Here is a 20,605-nt window from a genome sequence, read left to right as displayed (position 1 = left end):
AAGACAATACCTAAGAATGAACTTCAGAAAATAACAAGTATTTCTATTTTCTCAGTGTTGCCACCAGGGGCATTGGGTCTTTTTTGGTCCAAGTGGGATAGCACTGTATGAGCCTTAGTAGCAATTTGTTTCAGAAGATTTCCAATTAGTCATGGATATTTTGCAATAGCTGGGGCATGTTGTGCTTAGAGACACACTCAGTACAGAGGAATATCCTTTTGTTCTGAAACTGCTATTTGCACTTTTGTTTGTTTTGCCCCAGGTTTTTATTAGAATACAAAGTGAGCCACTGTTTCCACTTCCTACCTAATCTCTCCATAATTACAAAATAATCGAGTTGGTTCATGGTTTTGCTTTTTACCACAAAAAAAAAAATCCCCCATAATATCCTTACAATTATCATGCCAAAAGAACTTTATTTCACAAATTTCTATGCAAGTATAGATATAGCTGGAATATGCTTATATTTGAACAGTTACCTATAATGCTTCTTTAGCTGCATCAGAATTACCTGTGCACAAGGGTCCAGCATCAGAGTTATCAATACTAACTCATGCTAAAATAATCCTTCAGGATCTTTTATAAGTGTTCATTGATATTTGGGTTGATTTTCCTTTTCCTCCACCCAGCAGAGAGGACTTTGCAGTTCCTATGCATACAATGCTGTTTGTCTGTAGTCCCCTCCTCAGAGCTCCTGACATGTTCCAATTTCTGGTCAGGCCCTTTAAAAAGATTCACAAAAGTCTGTGCAAATATTTCATTTAGTTTATTCACAGAGCAGGTATATGAGAACACTAGAGCTATGTGCCCTTATTGATTGGTTTTTAGTGAAATCAGAGTAGAAATTCATGTACCAGCTGATTTTCAGAAAGCCAGTACCACAGAGCAATGAATGTCACCAAACAGGAGGTCACAACCACAGCATATGCACTTGGTTGTGCTGTGCAGTGACTTCATTTGTATGCAGCAGGGACAGAGAAGCATGGGGCTGCCTCTGGAGGGAACAGTCAATTCTGCAAACATTTATGACACTGCAGGCTAGTCCAGGGAAGTTTACCTTGCCCTTGTCTTTGTAAAATGTTTTGTCGATCAAGGTTATCTGGTCAGGGCTTTCCTGGAGGCTCAGCACAACCAGTTCAGGGAGCAAAGGGGTGGAGGGACATTCGAGAGAGTCTTTATAGTGTGTCTTGCAGAATATTTTTCAGAAAAGCCACTGTACCACGACTTGGAATTTCTGATCCCATTTTCCAGGGAATGCTTTGGACAAACAAGAAAACTTTAGCATTTCTGTGTCTTGCCACAGCTTTAAGAACAGGATGCAGATCTTCTCTCTCCACCATGTAAGATCACCTCATTAATTCTTCCTGGTGTGCAACAAGTGTCCAACTTGGGGTGTGCAGAGCTGTGTGTGGGTACAGGTTGCTGCATAGAGACAACAATTTCGGCTGGAGAGGAGCTAAAAGAGCAAAAGACACATGCATACCCGTGGTTATGCGGGGACTCAGCCAAAATACAAGCTGGTAAAGAAGGAATATGTGCTTAAGAACAGGTGGCTTTCAAGAGAGCAGTCAGCAGAAATGAGGAGAAGGACACACCCAAGAGAAATTTTATTAGTGACTGAAGGCCAGCCAGGACAGCAGACTTCGATGAGTTTTCCTGCATGACAGCTCTGGCTTTGCAGGTCAGGCTGAAGTCCACATTCACAGCTTCCATTTTCTCTGTATGAGTTTCGTGGGCACAGAGCTACACTGAGTCTGGGCATTTGGATGTCTGCCTGACCAGCCCTGGGTGTTTATTTCTCATCTGGGAATAGAAGCACAGGGCTTGCTCATGGAAAGAAGTGAATGAACTCATTTGCAGGTGCAATCTTAATATATTCTTAAACTGCTGCCCTCTTTGCCTTTCCCAGTTCATTTTTACAGGGCTGGTTTTGGGTTATTTTTCTGTCGTTGGGTTATTTAAAAAAAAAATAAGTAGTCCAAAATGTTCCCTAACAGAAACCTCTTTAACCTCCCAGAATCTTTTAAACTGGATTGTCCCAATGCTTAACAATGTTAGAGAAAAGAGGAGGGCAGAGAAGAAAGGTGCACAGGATCATTCGACCATTGGCATTTGGTTCTGAACTTCAGAATAAATGTCTATATTCTTTCTAGTAACATAACTTTCCAATCATGTAAAGTACAGCACGCCAGAAAACTTTGTAGCAGTTAATTCATTTTTGTGGAGTTCCCTACTGCCAAAAGTCAAGGGAGCAAACGAGAACATAGTGTAAGCCACAGTTCACATGGCTGTGCTACAGACCACGGAGACAGCTGATTGATGCAGTGTGAGTTTACCCTCCAGGATACAGCTGAGGTTATTGGTGGGACAAGGAACTGAAGATTGTGTTGCAGCTATTGGCTTCATTCATGAATTGTTAATGTAGAAGAACAAAAGAATTCACTCAAGGCAATCAATTTCCTTTTAAAAATACAACAATTCACCCCAAAAGAGTGAAAGAAGGCTTAAGTGATAAATTGCAGGAATATTGCTTTCACATTTGACACCCATTAGACCTGTTTTATATTGGGAAAGTAGTATCATTAAGCAAAGCAGACAGTGCTTTACAACTATTAGCTTATGAAAAGATGCAGCTACTACTTAAAGATAACAGTTATTAAATAAGAATATTTTGCAAAGCTTTTGAGGAATAAGAAGCAGAGCTGTCTTTGGTAGTATAGGTCTTTCCTTACATGCTTTCACAAAAATGAAGGCAGAACAATTGGAGCTATTTGAGTTCAGAGGCACTTAATGGGAAGTTAGATTCCCTTAACAATAAACACAAGTGCAGGTATAAACTGAAGGAAGTTGCTGTCCCCCTCCAAAAACACCAGAGTGAAGTAATCACTGTGTGTGCTGAAATCCCCTCATGGAATGGTAGCAACTACTGTTCCTCCCCAGAAGGAGCCATGGAGCAGATGTAGGGTGGTCAGCATCCATTTCTCCAGGGTTCAGGGCCCTACACTGTGCCTCCTCCATCCTTGCCAGCCTTTCAGACATAAGCTGAAACCATTCACCAGCAACTTGCATCCCATATTCTTTTCCCAACACAGATCATAAACACTCACTCAATCTTATAATACACTATCTTGTAAGCTGTTAAACAAAAAATATGTGACCAAGTTTCAAAAACCCTGCCAAACAAACTTTCCTCCTAATGTCCAGAAACTGCTGTTCTTTCTGTCTCCATGTCTAATTTGAGGCAGATAAAACCAGCTTCTCACCATGTTTGCTCCATCTGTAACACATCTTCCCACCACATTATACCCCAAATATCCCTCAGAGAAGCAAAAATATAACACTGATAGAGAGGGGGCAGTTCATTTTCTAACCTATGCCATCTCCCTTGAGATCAAAAAGCATATAAATCTACTGAAACCATTAGCCCTCATCCCATGTGCCAGGTTATGTCCTAGAAGCAAGTCACAGTGATATTGCAGATGCAGGGATTTTTGAAAGGAAAGGATGAGAGAAGTAGGATGGTGAGGACTGCATGAGGCGTCAAACACAGGAACAAGGTGAAGAGAATTCAGAGCAAGGGTTAGTTTTGCCCTGAATGTTGGGTAGGAAAAAAAAAATAGGTTTAGAGTTCTCATCCTCACTTGCTTATGCTTTCTCCTCACTTTCTGAACTCTGGATACATGGCTACATACCCATTTTTTTTCCCCTTGATCATTAGCCCTATATTTGGGTCATTTTTGAGGTGAAAGCAACCTTTTCTAACTCTCTGAGAACTTTCTGTTCTAGCTAATGCCAGATGGTGAAGTGGAAGCACGTGGGATAAGTCCTTCACCATCTGCAGACCAGAATATCTCCACCAACATATTTTCCTCCATCAGCTCCTCCTTTTTTCTGTTTTCCCTCACAACCGTGGATCATTTTCTTCTTTGCCAGCCTTCTTAATCTTTGTCAGCAAGCAGGAACTGCCTTCCCCCGACAAAGCTAAGTGCAGGAGAAAATCTGTGTACCCAATCTCACATCTGAGATAAACTCTAGCAACCAGGGGAGGTTGGGAAAAGACAGCAATATTTGTTTTAGTTATTGATCAGTATTTCTAATATAGGAATACCTCAGCCTCTCAGTCAAGATAGATATTTCTTTGAGGTAGATACCGAGTCTTCACCTAGTGAGAGATTTTCCCTGCCTTAAAACGTTTATAGTCCAACAGGCATGATATAATATCCACATTTTGTATTAAGTGTGATTTGCTCCAAGACCAGTATGGATCCATAAATTGAAACCAGTTCTTCTCAGGCTTTATCTACTGCCTGAACCACAAAACCAAGTTTTCTGACTCCTGAAGGCCATTTAGCAATTGGAACTCAAAAATATTTCATAGTTTCTTTTTCTTAGTAGTTGTAAATTGGGTCTTACTGAAGTCAAAAGTGTTGTCTCATTCTATTGATGTTTGCAGCTTGGCTGTGTTTTGCCATGTTTGAATTAAAGCTTATATAGCACTACAGCTTTTCTGTGCTAAATAAGAATGCCATTTTTCGTTAGCACTAAACTATTAAAAATGTTTTAAAAATTAGGTCCAGAAATGCACTCCTCATTAAACTGTACTGCACCAAGTTACTCCAACATATTGTGTTTGTTTGCCTTCTCTCTTCAAATCTGCATCAGAAAAGTTTAGGCTGGATATCAAGAAAAAGTTTCTTCACCCAGAGGGTGTTTGGGCACTAGAATAGCTCCCCATTTCATGGTCACAGCACCAGCCTGACGGAGTTCAATAATTTCGGACAATGCTGTCAGGCACATGGAGATACTCTTGGGAATGGTGCTGTGCAGGGCCAGGAGCTGGGCTCAATGATCCCTGAGGGTGTCTTCCAGCTCAGCTTATTCTGTGATTCTGTGATGTTACTCTTGTATAAAGCTTTGCATTAGAGCTTCTGGATAATCAGGAAAGGTGCTGCTTGGACTTTCAGATGCCTGGCATATGCATATCTAAGTGGTCCAAACTGTATCCCTGTATATTACAATTACTCCATTCTACCCTATACATTTCATTCTGGTCTTCAGCAAATGAGCAGCACTTTGTCCTCAACCAAGCATTTGTGGTTTTGTGCTGTAAATTTGAACTCATACCTACGTCATTTTCTTCTACATCTTGCCCGAGTTTTATTCAAGTTATGCCTCATTCTTTTCTTTCCACATCAAGGGCATGTATTATACTTGCAATTGCCATATGATTGACAGCAAGGATGCTATTATGCACTAAGCAATCTGAAAAAGTAGGTCACATAAATTTGCAGAGTGTAGTTTGCTGAAAGCCCGTGGAGATTTACATATAGCATATTGTATGGATTTGTTCTGAGCATCCTTTGCCCATGTTGTGCTTTAGAATGATGTGGTGAGTGGGAATGTTCTTCTAGCCAAACACCCTTCATACTTTCTATAGGATTGTCCTGATGCCAGAGCAAGTGCACCTTGAAATTTGAACATAAGCTGAGATTTGAGTATAAATGGAATAAAGTATTTTGAGGGCCAAAAATTTAATAAAGATTTTGGAAACTGATCCTAAAAAAGTACAGGAAAAGAAGAGATTTTTGTCAAATATAATTAACCAGAAGTCGAGAGAAAACTCCCTCATCTCACCCTCTAATACTCCTGTAGCTCTCACAGTGAATCAATGTGAACAATATAGAGGGCCAAACTGAGCCTCAGCCTAAGACCACTGATGTAACTCTGAATTACCAAGTTAGACAGAGGCAACATTGTGCAGAAATCTATAAGCCTGTTTTACTGAGGCCCCCAGTTAGGCACCATAATGTTTTTTTTGGCCTGTGAACCTTTGAAATTATTCTGAGTTTTAAAGACTCTTAAGCATCTAGAGGTCATTGCATTGGGTTACAACTGCAGTTATAAAATGACCAGTAACAAACCAAACACATTTCTTTTCTCTTTTCTGAAGCATGCTTCTTATGCTGCAGACACTGCTTCTCTCACTCATTATAGTGAGATCCCTTATTGCCCAGCATTGTACTAACTCTGTCTGGTCTATTGTATTGTGATGACACTCCTTTGCCCATTGTATTAGGTTAGCACCTCCTTGGCTATAATAAGTATGAAAAAAAAAAAATTTAAGGTTTGACTTGTCAAATGGAACTTTTCAGTGACTTATTAAAAGAACCCCTGCGGTATTACAAAATGCAGGTTTTCTGTCATCTAACCAAAAGATCCCTTTAGAAACCTTCATTTTTTATATGTGTAAAGACAATTTCTTCTAGTGAAACTCTTTGATTCTTCCCTGAATGAAATCAAGTGTTTTAAAACTTTTTGAGTTGCCCCAAAGGCTCACTTCTATGCTATGGAACGTGAAAGACTGTGAACCACTCACGTAATCATCACATAGACACTTTGCAATGTGCTCCTGGCAGCAATCGTTCATTACATACTGCAGGCTTTCATTAAAAAAAAAAAAATAAAAAACACCAAAACCAAAACAAATGGAAGAACATCGGGGAAGAGAAAACTGTGAACTGTGTCTTTCTTGATCATAAGAATTGAGAGAAAACAAAGCTGGAGAGAAAGCAGTTGTCAGAGATTGCTAATGAGGTTATGATAAATTGTCGCTAGAGAGATCTTACCTAATGAAATAGAATGAGAAACAGAAATGTGAGGAGAGATGGCATTCCTGTTAACCTCCTTCAAGCAGATGCACCTCAAGCAGTGTTGTCTCTGGTACTTTACAAGCAAACAGTAATGTATTTGTAGGAGTGGAGCTCATAAGTCAGCATTCTCTCCTTATACCCCTGCTTAGAGCACCTTCCTCCCACTACAGTAAATTACCACCAGCAAATGAATCAGGTCTTTGGACTCTCTTCTGATATATTTGTTATTACTCACTTTCTGTTTATCCCTTGGGCTATAATGCTGAGGTGAAGTTGGGGCTTTTTGCCTTTTGGCACCTCTGTGGCAGCTATTAACATCCCTGGTAATGAACACAGTACACACACACAGAAGGCAACTCCACTTTGGTCTTTCTGGGGTTCTTTGGTTGAGTTTTTGGGTTTGGGTTCTTTTTTTTTTGCTTATTCATTTGTTAGCAATGCCTATGTGAGCACAAGACCAGTTCTGTGAGCAGTCTGGGAAGACAGAGCCTCCCACATCTTGTGTGAGCTCCCAAATTAGGAAGGGGAAGTGTCAAGGTCAGTGTCCAAATCTCTGTCACAGTGGAATAGTCAGAGCACCACAGGAGGAGGCAGCAGCACCTAAAGGATGGCTTCAATGGAGCTCCCATTCTCTGGACACCTAACAGGAGTACTCATCTCCCTCTGGTTTTACTCAGTCTTTCCTGAAGCCCCCACTACTGAGAGGTTCAGAGAACTGCAGGATGGGCTTTTTCAGAGAGCAAAAAGCCATCTGAGGAATATTGTTGCCCTCATTTGTCTTTGAGACAGTCACTGTGTCTATAATGTGACAAAGCAAGAGACAAGCTAAAAATGGTGGGAGATGTTAAAATAAATTTCCTAGATAAAAAAGAAAAGCTAACTGGAAAAAAACAGAATATATAAAATTCAGGGGTCTTCCAGAAGTGCAAGACTAAGAAAAAGAAAATATCTGAAGCTCTCTTATATAGTTCTGAAGGATCTGTGAAGGCATCAAAGAGAAAAATAAAAAGTTTTTCTTGGTTCCTTTTTTCTGCATTGTACACTTGCTCCTGGCTTCAGATAAGAAACTGAAGTAGACACCTTTTTCCAGCCTTCTAATCTGAAGTATGATAAATAGACTTCAAAATGGAAAAGTAGAATTTTCTATATATCTCTATCTTTTTTATTGTGTAGCTTCAAATTATTCTCATTTGTTTCCAGAGTAATTTTTACTGTGTATTTATCTAAACTGTTTAAATCCTCTTTATCGTCTTTCATATTCAAGGGCAAATCCAAACCATTTTTCCCCCAGACAGAGAGACAAAAATAAACTACTTAATACTGAGGTAATAACATGGACAAAATGTCGCTGGTGTCTTTCGGTTTAAATCCCTTTTTCCCTCATGTTATTTCGATCTGCCTATTGAGGAGACCTAAGAGTCTCTCTGTAAAAACAATAGGTTTCCAATTAAGTCTCATTAGTAGGACAAAACCACCTGTTCTGGGTTAAAGATCTCATAAGGCTCTAGAGCAAAATGAGTGACAGTGAGGGCAAAGTGCTCTGATGAGAAATCGAATAGCTCCTTCCCTGAGAAGTCCATCGTCCCTTCCCGCTCTCCAGATCAATCTGAACCTCTTGTCAGCATCTTGTGTGTCTTGTGCTTTTTACCAAAATAAAAAATACCCTGGCCCTTATCTCTGGCTGCTTTTCTGAACCTGCACTTCCATACAGTTGTCACAAATCTCCTCACACCTTGTGCCACCTTTCATGGCAGGCAGCTCAAGCCTGTTTCAGGGATATTCCTCCCACTCTTTCTGAAGAATCACACTGCCTCCTTTTGCCTTCGGTTGTGGTCTTTGCACCTGATTTCTTATAGCTGGAGGTCATCATCTCAGTCCAGGTCTATTTTAAAGAGCTGTCCACAGGTCTAACTGCTCCTGCATGAGGAATTTTACCCATTAAATGGCAATGAAATCTTATTTGCTGTAACTGAGGATGGAAAGGCAGACTGTTTCAAACCCATTGCTAAATTGCTCCTTGGAATCAGAGAAAGGTATCTAGGAACTCCTATAATGGTCTTCATTTCAATGTGCTCTGAACCTGCTGCTCCAGTAATCTTCAGTGATGAGGTTGGCACACATACCTGTGGTTCCATGTGTGCTATAGACAGCTCTATAATTTTAGAGCCTATTAACCACCAACTTACAAGTCTATGGTACTTATATTTTGTGAATGCTTTGTGAAGCTTAGGCTGATAGCCTATTTTCTTGGTTTGCCTTTTTTTCTGCCCTTTTTTCTTGTTTCCCAGGTGACTGGCCTGGCTTTTCAAACTGTACTGTGAGATTGGTTTCTTTTCCATGCTTCATTAAGGCAGAACATTTGTTACCCTCTCTTCAGACATTGCCTAAGTCTTTGTAAATGCACTTTTATCTTTTCCTATACATTTCCCAACATGTTGAGTGAGTAGAAATTTACAGATGGAGCTGCTGATGTGCTTTCATGTAGAGCATATTTTCTTCTACAGCTGTATGTCTCATATTTTAATTTTCCTTTGCTGATACCAGCAGTTACTTTTATGCCTGGAAGATGAGCTGTTCCCACACTCCTCCATAGTTTCTCCTAGCAACATTTCTTTGTAGATTGGTTGGTGAGGAGAGCTGAAAGGTTGTAGGGCTGCTACCTTCCAGAAAGCCACTGAATTATTTAGCATCACCATTTCTACCTAAAATGATAGCATCATTTAACTCCAAGTTCAGCAGTGGCACTGCCATCATCTGCTCAAGCACACTGCTGCTACAGAAAGCCCGGGAGAGGCTGTCTGGTGAGGATGAACACGGGCAGATTTGAAAAAATCTTTAATGCTTATAAATAATAGTTACACTAAGAAATATATCTGAGCTTTATAGACACGAAAATCTTGTGTTAAGAGTCTTGGCTATGTTAATAGGCTCTTCTGCTGTGACTCTGTGTGAGGTGGCAGCCACTGGCACCTGCACTGAGGAGTAGATGCCTCTGATAGCTGGACCAAGAACACAATATAAAATATTTGTATAATTAATTAGGAGTTTAAAAATATATATGCTTAAATGCACATATTTATTACACCTGATTTTGGTTATGCTGCATCTATTTAGAAGTGCACAGGTACAGCATGGTAAAGTTAACATTTACTTCAGAAAAATCACAGATATATGAAACCAAATAGTTTTATTTGCTGTAGGAAAGATCTTAAATCGATCTTTAAATCAAGAGGAAGACAAATTTCCATTCACTTGTGTCACAGCGTCCAGAAATTCTGGAAAGATGAATAAGAATGCTTGAATCATTTACTAGATTGTACTTACGGTTCTTTGTGTTTTGCAGTATAACACAATTAGAGGGTTAATGCACAAATAATCAGTTCAAGGGAACTCAGTTGCCTGCTAGAAAGTCTCTAGAAAAACAAGAAGTTAGTATCAACCAACATCTTCCTATGCTAAAAACTGTAAAATACTAAATACACAACCAATTCCATCTAATTGGAGCTATATCAGTTTATTCCAGAAGAAATTCAGCCAGTGAATTAATTACAAATAAATTTTCAGAGGGGGAAGGAAAGCCAACAAGACAAAACTGCAGAAAATATCCATGGATATCCATCACCTTCTCTGAAGAATTAAAAAATTGATAATTATATCCAATTTAAGTTTTGAAACTGACATTATTTGTTATCAGTGCAAGCATTCCTTGAAAATTAAATTTTAACATTTCTTTCCTAGTTATTTGCCTTTGAAAACCAAGAAAATAACAATCTTCCTAGTGTTCACTCCAAAGGTGAGAAAAAGGAAATTAATTTAGGTACTATTATTAAAAAACAATTAAATAGTTAAAAAATTGGATGGTTTCTGAAATAAAGTTCTCATACAGCATTTTTAATGTTCTGAGAGGTACCCATGCTGGAGCAGATTTTCAAGCCCTATTCATACTGAGAACTGTTTTACTCCTTGAGTGTTTGCACTGAAGTTACAGTGAATTCTCAAAGAGCAAATTAGTGTCAGCATACACTAGATATAGCTCCAGTGAAACTCCATGAAAAGATACTATTAACTTCAGTGCAGGGTACAGAGAGCAGAGGCCTGCCTTTAACTTTTTCCTATATTTCTATTTTAAAGTCTTGAAAATAGAATTTGAGTAGTTACACATCAAGGCTGCACGTACCACACTGGAGAGTAGAATTTTAGTGATATATGTTCTTATTGCAGGAAAAGACAGTCTTTATTATAAGTGTTAGAATTGTTCCCAGTCAAATGGTTAAGAGATTTTCTGCAAGATGAGAGGAAATGCAGCTGTGTAAGTGTGCAAGACAGGGGCCTGGATCTGCATCCAGATCCAACTTCTCCTGGATATACGAATTTGTTCAGATTTAACTCTTTGTTCTAGGGGGATTAAATTAGGTCTTCATGGTTTTAGCCAAAGGTGTGTTCAACAGTTAGTTTGCCCTCTGATTTTTATGGGCAATGTTGAGCCATAGTGCTGCAGTCCTTGATAAGCAGGTATGAATATCAGTGTTTCATGTCATATTTTATCTGGAACTGTCTTATACAGAAAATATTATGATGATTAATACAGATTGTTGTGGGAATAACCATGTAGCTACTTTCTTTTAAACTGATGAAACATGGTGTTCAATTCATTACTGAATTAACTTTCACACTAACTTAAAAACAAAATGTGTTCTTATTTGTATATGGTTAGGCCTTTCATACTTTGGAAGTCATAGTCATTCATTAAATACTGGTAGGTGATTTTGCCTTTTTTACCTATTTTGTGAGGGTAAAGTCAATGCCTTTGTTTGAACTGGCTGGGTATTATCTGCTCCTTCCTTAGGAATAATACACAGCTTATCTTATCTGACCCATGACCTAATGTCACAGTGACCCAGTGCTGTGAAACTAAGGTATCATTCACCTCATATATTCTGTATTGAGAGTAAATTCATAGTGAGCTTCCTCCTGACACCATAAACCTGCCTGCTACTCTGACACTAGAAAGGGATGATCCAGACCCATCCTGTTCTTGCAGAGTTCTGTGATAAAAAGGAATATGTTACTAAGATGAAGGTCCATGAAATTAAAAAAAAAAAAATCATTGTACCTAAGAATATTGACTTCTAAGAAAAAAATCAGTGTTTTCCCCTTCATTCATAAAAAATTTTGCACATTTTGGGTGGATCCAGAATATAAATAACAATTTTGAGAAAGCATTATGTATTTTTACTCCACATTTTGAAAATAAAAATCAATAAGCCCAATTCTTTTCTTAGGAGAATCTGAAGTTTTGCAGTGTAATACACTTGGACTGTTGTAAAGAACAAAGAAAGCCTCGAGAATTTTCTTATTTTTAAAATTATTCCACCACTGCCTTGGGCATTGTTCCTCCAGGGATAGGAAGGCATCCTCATGCAGTATGGCAGAGGGTCGTGGGCTGTTTTCTGGAGTGGCAGCTGGTTTGTGTGCTCACAGTGCCTCCTGAGAAAAGGGTTGTGATGCTGAGCAGGCCAAACCAGGTGTTCTCCCTCTTCCTGCTCTCCACCCTGAGGCACAGGGGATGGTCTGGGTTCTCCTCACTCCCTGCAGCAGTGCCCACACTTTATACAGTTAGTCACGATAAACTTTACACAAGAATTCTTCCCTTCAGGTAAGTTACCAGCCTTGACACCTGTAGCCAGGCATGCATTACAAGCAGCACCTGAGGGCACAGAGCTCTCTGTGTCCTGTCTGTGCCTCACCTTTTCATGCCCAAAGTGACTGAGCTGGGCTCCTGACACGGCTGAATTTCAGGGCTACCTGGTGTCCTGTCAGCTCCAGCCCCCCAGGAGCTAATCACTCTGTGACCGTGAAGTCTGGGGGTTAAGATAAACTCATTAGTTATCTTCTAGTGCAATGGAATTACATAGCAAACATCAGTCCTCAAATATGACGTGACTTAAACTTCAGATGCAAGTTGTCTAACATTTAACCCTACTGAATGACTTGGGAAATAATATATCCTGAAAGGGGAGGGGAAATCCTGAGGCCACTGAATCAGTATGCTGGCTGATGAGCCAATGATGATAGCCATGGAGGTGGACTGTCAGGCTTCAGAATGTGTTTTCCATATTTGAATACAAATAAAAACCTTTGAGCTTCTTAGTAAAACTAAGTTGTATCAAAACAATCTGTTTTCAGATTGAGAATGTCAGAGTTAGATTCCACACTCCTCTTCTTAATTTCATTCTTTTATCTGGAAATGACAGGCAATGCATGCTTGGCCTTAGGAACAGTCCCACCAGCTACTTCACAAAATGCACCAAAATGTGTCTTTATCTTAGAAGCATATATTAGCAAAAAGCAAATTTATCAAAATAAAATTCTACCACTATTCTATAAATCTAGACCAACAGTACCTTTCAAACCATGCATATATCAAAAGCTAGACAATACAAAAATAGCATTTTTACCTGTTTCAGTTTTCAAACTTTGTATCCAATTCCCACAGTCATCACTCTACTGGAGGTGTGCCAGCATCAAACCGGGATAACACTCCAAAAAAAAAAAAAAAAAAAACAAAGACCCCTTTTAAAGCAATCTAATGGAAAAAAATCCCTTTGTGAATGTACTAGAATCAGCATATGGCAATTTAGCCCAACCTAGAACACATTCTTATTCATTAGACAGTGTCTCTGGAGAGAATATGAAACATTATCTTGGAGGCTATGGCACACTTACAAATGCTGAATGTTTTGAGCAAAAAATTCAAGGACTGAATGTTAAATATGAAGTAGTTGTGAAGCTTCCTTTTAAAAATCTTTTGAAATGAGGAAAACTGAAGGCTAAAAATCTCTTCACCAAGTGATTATATCTATTTTCACCTGCTATGGTTGCCTGGGAGCTGTTTGGCTAATCCCTGCTTTGTCATTAGGCTATACATTAGCACGATGGAAATGGCATCACTGCACCATAATTCAGCAATGTGAATACAGAACAAGGAGAGTGCAGAGCTATCCGTGGCAGTACAACTGCAGATAATAAGACTCAAGCAGAATGTGTTATGTAAAGACAATTGCTGTGTAGAAGCAATAGCTCTAATCAGGTTAATTAGGCTGTATTCATGTTTCATTTATGGTGCAAGTGCCCTGTAAAATCAAAGCAGTCTGCCTCCTCTTACTGCACTCCTTATACAGCCATCACATTCTCTGTAACACTCAACACCATATATTTTCTTCTTTAAAAGAAAAACATCCCAAGATATTTCCCATTGCTTTTTAACAATTCCTTGTCTTCATTGTTTATGCCTAAAAGAAGAAAAAAAGGAAAATATACAAGTTTTGTATAAGCCTTTGTCCACATTAAATTTTCTTCCTCTGCAACCAAATTAGGCATTTGGAATTCGTTTGTGGAGGGCCTGTTTGATTGTGGATTATTTATTTTTCATATGTTTTCTTGCTCACTAACATGACCTGTTGAATGTTTAAGAAAAACCATATTGCCTTTAAAAAGTGTGGCTCTTACCTTTCCTCCTTTTATCTATTTCCTTAAAACGATAGTTTTCCTGTTTATTCCCTCAGAACTAGCTGGAATGATGTGTCTGCTTTGAAGAAAGGATTTAGAGCTCAGTGCTGTGACCCTCAAACTCTAGCTGTGTCTCCTCTCTACTTACTGCATTTATTTGGTAGTTCCTTTAAAGTCATAACGGGTACAACAATTCTGAGATCACTTTTCTCCCCCAAGAAAACAAGCCTGGGTAGAGAGGAGTTATTAAAAAGAGAGAGTACATGTTGTAAATGAAGAGAAAATGGCAGCCTGCACCATCTTAATTATTATAGTTGTTATTTTAGCAATCAGGTATCCACATGCTGATTGTAAGCTTAGATTTTGTGCTTCGTTAGAAAAAAGAAATGCAGTATTTTCACCACCCATTTAGAACAAATTTATTCATGTTACACCTTAATTATAAAACATTTTATTCAACTTGAAAAATGCTATAGTTTTGTTTTAATATGTATATGTCCCTCACACAGTATTTCATTGAGCTATTAATAACAATGTTTAAATAAATATTCTTTCTCATACAGTTCTGTATATATCTAACTTTATCTTATACATTCTGCCCTGTGGAATGGAGGTAGTTGAGCTCAATATAATAGCCCAATATTACTGCAGAGGTCAAGCTGTGGCATTGATGAGCAGTGTCAGAAAAGCAGGGTGATCATAGCAGGAGTTTTGTATGTTATCACTTACGGTATTAATTTGCTGCTGTGCATTTACTTCCATTCTGGCTGCAGAAAATGTAACTGCAAGGAATTTCTGACTACATCTCAAAGCACCAAGGTGTGCTGCTGAATTTCACAGGGCTCATGGTGTATCTTGTCCTAGCTCACAGGACTTAGCCTAGGAGAAAACATCAAGGAAAATCTGTGTGCACTTAATTTTTCACCTGAGCTTACACTGGACCAAAGCTACAATTATTAATCTCTTTTAATGATTCTTTTGTCTACTGTATATTTAAATATTTTACTAAACAGATTTCATTTCAGGGAAGGTCTGACTACCCATACAATTCTGTATCTCTCTCTTCATGAAGGAAAGCTCTCATGTTACAATCCTGATGGGATTTCAGGAAGTCTCAGCAGTGAAGGAGCTCTTGGTGGAGATTTGGCTCTTGGTGGAGCAGTGATGGAGCAGAGGGACCATGCAACTGCATCCCTGACTCCAGCTCAGGTGCCCTGGCACCACAATAATGAGCTTCATTATTCCTCAGTCAGGTGGCATCACTCCAAGTAAATGAAGCAATAATGTAAAGAACTTTGATGGGGCCTGCAGCAAATGTGTCTTTAGGCCTGAAGGTGAAGAACTCAGGACCTGGGTTTAGGTTTCACCCCTCTCCTCCCTGATGGATAGCACCAGCAGAGAAATCCTTGTTCCCCTCCTGGAGGATAAGGTCTGGCTGCCTGACTCAGTGCAGTATTTGCTGTGTTGCAGCTTCCACAGCCTCCCAGAAATACCAGGTAGGCATTCCTGAGCTCTCCTTCCTGCCCCCTCAGTGACCTTTGTATGCAGGTGGTTTTTTACATGATATTTAATTTATCATTTGAGCAAAAGACATGCTTAAATTCAAAGTAAATGTTAAACACTTGCAAAAAAGTACGTATAATTGAAGTTAGGGAGCAAACTCTCTCCTGACATAATTTTACTAAGGATTGATCTAAATGTTATTGCTACAAGTGAGAAATTCTGGGTATATTTCCCCAAGAGTGACAGCAGCAAAAGCCCCATGAGAACCCACTGAGAAGCTCCCAATGCTCCCAACTCACTGAGGTCCTGCTGGAAATGTAACTCACTTCTTATTAGATTCTTCTTATAAACAAAGAGATTAATTTCCCTCCTGTTTTCATAGTATAAACTTTCACTATTAGCCACAGGCTAATGTGATGGTCATACTGACAAGTTTTGTCTTTCCAGGTGTGGGTAACAAGATCTCCTTGCAAAGACAGATGTGGCAGATACCACAGAAAGGCAGTCTTTCATTGCATGCCTATGAGCTGGAAGGTGTCTCAAGCCTAAATCTGTAAAATCAACCACAAATTCTCCTCTAAAAGTAAAGTTTCAAGGTTTGTCTCCAAAGCAGTGACCCTTATGAAGAGTAAAATATCAGGAGATTGAAGATACGATGGAAAGAAAGGTAAATTATTTCTGTTATGATGGAGGAACTATATTTGTATAATTTAAATTTTAGGGTTTTTTTACTGTATAAATAGAATGTAGAGAAATGGGGGGAAATTGCAAGCAGGATATTTTGAAAATTAAGTCTCTTTTCAAGCATATACCTGCCAAGGTGTCCTGCTAAATTTCACAGGGTTCACAAACGTAGTGAACTACACAGAAAGTAAGGTAGCTGAATTCAGGAGGTGATTTGAAGTTGTCAGCATTTGTGACCTCAGAAATGTTTATTTTTTGATTGATCAATATGCATTCTAGAATACACCTATTTGTCAAACTAATGTGCCAAAAGAAACATGTGATATCACATGCCTTTATAAAAGAGGAACCCATCACGTTCACCTTTACTTTATCCCCATCATGAGGGGCTTGATATTAGCCCTGGTTGTAACCCTGGTGGGTAAGTATCTAACTTATCTGCTTTGATGAATTTAAAACTGTATATTCAGGAAAAGGGTTCACAATCTAAATATAGTTCACTCACAGACATGAACTTTAACACGTTATAGAAAAAAATATTTTATTACTTCTTTTGTTTTTTAAAGAAAAAAAAAGGATTTGGCTCGTGCTGAAATAGAAGTGAAGTTAATTAGAAAGGGTTATGTTATATAAGCAAGATGAGATATAGCCTTCTATACTACAATACATTAACATTTTGGGGTTTTTTTAATTTTGTTTTTTCATTCCTCTATTTTTTCTTCTCTTTCAGAGAGCCAGCATCTTAATTACCGTAAGTAATTTTCCTATCAACTAATAAAATTATAATGAGTGAAATTAAAAATAGAATCTGAAAAGCATATCAAGGTTTAATATAGCTTTACAACGGCTAATTTTGTTCAGCTGCAATGCAAAAATGAAAAAATTCGTCTTTTTTGTTCCATACATTCTAATGCAAGTACTTTAATATATTCTGTACATTATGTATAATATTTTATGGGAACCATTTCTTTGCAGAACCCGATTTCAGTGAAAACAAGGTTTATACGTTTGATTATGAAACCACGCTTCTCAGTGGACTTCCAGAGAAAGGACTTGCAAGAGCTGGAATAAAAATAAAAAGTAAAGTGGAAATAAGTGGTATTGGGCCAAAACTTTGTCTTATTAGGGTAAGAAAATGTATTCAATTTGAAAGGTAAAATTCTCATCATACTTCGCTTCTTTTTTAAGCTTTTGTGAAGTAATTAGGTTTCATCATGTGTTGTGCTTACTCAGGGATAATGTAACTAACACTGTTATTTTTTATCCAGTGCCCTAAATTCTATTTGCACTTTGCAAGGTAATTCTCAGCTCAAGCCAACCTTGGGCTTGAAGGATTTCTTCTGCTTTGTGGTCAGGGAGACAATGGAATGTAATTTGAAATGCACAATAATTTATTACTGGATCAATCCAATTGTTTCAAACTGTACAACATAGGATTATTTAATCAACTGATTTCATAACCAGCAGACAAAAGGCAATAAAACATGCGACAGTAGTTGCACGTGATTCAATATTTAGCATAATTAATGTCATCCTTCTTTTTTCTGAAGGGTCCTGAGTGACATTCTTTGTCATCCTCAATTGTATAATTTTACTGCTTGCTGAGTTATTACTGAGGATTTTGATTATGTGAAATACACTTTTGTCTTTAACAGCAGACTATACCCACTTATAATGAGTGTATAGAAATGCACACCTCAATTGCTTTACACAAACTCCACTTAGTCTTGTGTATATGGGGAAGAAAAATGATATTTTTAAAAGCTTTAATTTGGCATATGGAAAGCTTTAGATTAAAAAGGCTGGTGACTGTCTGATAAATGCTTGTGAATGCTGTAGCCTTTCAGCCTGAATTAGCCTGCTGTTACTAGGTGTTTTTGTAAGTTCAAATTATAACAGATCTAGATGGGAAATATTGCTTTTCCATGACATTTGTAAGGGGATGAATTTCAGAGCAAAAAACGCCAAGGAAATAAGAGTCACACATCTGCAGTGGTGAGTAGAAAGCTTCCCTGCCAGAAAAGAGGCAGAAGCAGTCTTGTCCTTATCCCAGATCCTCCTTCATTCCTGCCTAAATGGCTCTTGGTGTGCCAGGGTGGGTCTTCACCAAAAATTGACTTCTCTTCTCTAAAACCTTCTAGCACAATTTTACTGGTGTTACTGCATTTGTGAAAAGTTTCCATTTCAGAAATAATTTCAGGCAAGAAAAGGAGAAAAGGAAAAAAAACATAACTTTTTGGGCAAGTTCTAAGATAAAGGTAATAGTACATTTCTTCCCTTCTTCTCTGGGAAAAGTTTATTTTGCTGCTGTTATATTTAAATTAGACAGTTTGGAGGGATGGTTCAGGGAATTAAACTTTCATCTGCAGCCTACTAGTTCACATTCAGCCCAAACAAAAAGCTGTGTTCCCTGGGCAGTTTCCAGCTGACAATTTTTTCATCACAAACCTACAAGTAAGAATTGCCAGCTGTGTTCAAAACCAAGCAGACAGCCTAAGTCCTGCCTGGGCCCCAAGGGCTGGGGAAAACTACCTCGCCCTGACCCTGCAGAGCAGTCCCAAACCTGCCTGTATGCAATATGCCAGAAGCATGTCCAAGAGGCAGCATGAGGGATTTACTCTCTAACAGCCTTCCCTGTAAGCTTCAGTTACTGGGGTTGGCAGTGATCTCCACCAACAATAACAAAAATAAATATGAAAGTGCACTCTCCAGCGATTTGCTGTATGAGGATTTAGTTTGTGTGGCTTTTTGAGAAATTAATCCGTGTCTTGCACCACATCACCAGCCTGAGGTGTCAGAGAAAAGTCTCTTTAAATTGTCAAAATATATAGAAAGGAAGGGTCCTCTGAGAAACTAAGCTAAACTTGCCCTTTCCCATGGGGTAGGAATTATTCAAGTTATGCATAGTTTAGCACAACTTTTCACATGTTTGGAGGTTGAGGCTGGAGCATGAAGCGCAGAGTGGGGTTGGAGCCAGTGCCTCAGCCTTTGGTTGCACAGCAAAACATGTAGGGAAGGACAATTTCTGTAATCTGCTGTCCACTGCTCAAACTAATTCTGCATGTCTGGCTGGCCTAGAGGCCATGTGTTTATTAGTTTCAGATTTCTGCGTGTGCTCTGTGACCCCAGTGAGGGAAATGACAGAGTTCACAACAGGAGTTAATGATGCTTTATGCAACATTAACTTTCTCCTGCAATTTCCTGCAGATCTTCCATACTACTTTTGGGTAGCAACCTGCTTCATGTGGCTCTTCTCTGGCTCATTTCTTTGCACAAGTCAACCTTTGGCAATATGGATTGTCTATGAAACAGAACAGAGTGCAGTGGCTGTGGAATTATCAGCCCTTTGCAGTGCTCTCCTTTTATATACAGAAATATGTGTATCGACACTAGTTATGCTAAATTACAACTTCTAAGTTTCCCCTTTGAAGAGGCTTTGTGTTATTTGAAAGTGTGTTTTTGATGTGATTAAAGCTCTAGAGGTCCTGTGTGTTGAAAAGAAGTTAACTGGAATTAAAAAAGGGGGCATTGTATTCCCCCCTTGTTGCAGGTTCACTCGATCGAAGCCGCAGAGTACAACGGTGCGTGGCCCACCAGCTCCTTCTCCCGCTCACTGAAACTGAGCCAGGCCCTCACTGGGCAGCTCAGCAACCCCATCAAGTTCGAGTACAGCAATGGCCACGTTGGCAGCATTATGGCTCCTGATTCTGTCTCAGATGATGGTCTGAACATCTACAGAGGGATTGTGAACGTGCTGGAGCTGAGCATAAAGAAGGCGCAGAATTCGTACAGTTTACAGGAGGTGAGTTTGGGGTTTGTGTAAATAAATGAACTTTCACTTCAGAGTCTGCTACTGCATTTTCTGAATTCATCCTTGACATAAACTTCACTTATAAGAAAGACCTAATCTTAGGAAATCATTATTAGTTTCATATGGGACATTTGGTGGAGATATACTTTTAAACAGGACAACAGAAGAGCATATTTTTAAATTGGTTGATGAAAGTATTTCAGAAAATACATTTGCAGAATTAAACCCTTAGAAAATCTGGCTTGTGATTCCAGAGAAAGTAAACTGTGAAAGATGAAGCCCACATAAAATGTGAATGCTGTATAAAACAAGCTTTAAAATATAGTTTAATATTAGAGTCAAAATAACAGTAATTTGACTTTTTCTACCAATCATATATACTTTAATCTCTTCTAGCTCCTCTTTTAGGAAGAAAATAGTATATATGTCATAACATTACTGTAACAGC

At 38.7% G+C, this 20,605-nt stretch overlaps 1 protein-coding gene and 1 long non-coding RNA gene across 2 annotated transcripts in view; one reads left to right on the top strand and one right to left on the bottom strand.

Annotated features, from left to right (window-relative positions):
- Positions 1–379: 379 nt before the first annotated feature.
- The window catches only part of LOC148222812 (uncharacterized), a 98,123-nt gene continuing 77,897 nt past the window's right edge, over positions 380–20,605 (bottom strand). The window contains exons 2-3 of the long non-coding RNA XR_015805260.1: positions 13,109–13,190; positions 380–1,456 (exon numbers count right to left, since the gene is read on the bottom strand). This is a non-coding gene — a long non-coding RNA (uncharacterized LOC148222812). The remainder of the gene's footprint in view (positions 1,457–13,108; positions 13,191–20,605) is intronic.
- The window catches only part of LOC106850672 (vitellogenin-1-like), a 42,977-nt gene continuing 39,099 nt past the window's right edge, over positions 16,728–20,605 (top strand). Inside the window, exons 1-4 of the mRNA XM_088169542.1 lie at positions 16,728–16,771; positions 17,081–17,097; positions 17,322–17,473; positions 19,897–20,148. Coding sequence (XP_088025668.1) covers positions 16,728–16,771; positions 17,081–17,097; positions 17,322–17,473; positions 19,897–20,148 — 465 coding nt within the window. The remainder of the gene's footprint in view (positions 16,772–17,080; positions 17,098–17,321; positions 17,474–19,896; positions 20,149–20,605) is intronic.

The sequence above is a fragment of the Sturnus vulgaris genome, chromosome 9 (genome assembly GCF_052056855.1).
Source record: "Sturnus vulgaris isolate bStuVul1 chromosome 9, bStuVul1.hap1, whole genome shotgun sequence".
Taxonomy (NCBI): Eukaryota; Metazoa; Chordata; class Aves; order Passeriformes; family Sturnidae; genus Sturnus; species Sturnus vulgaris.
This window is presented reverse-complemented; position numbering and strand designations above follow the sequence as displayed.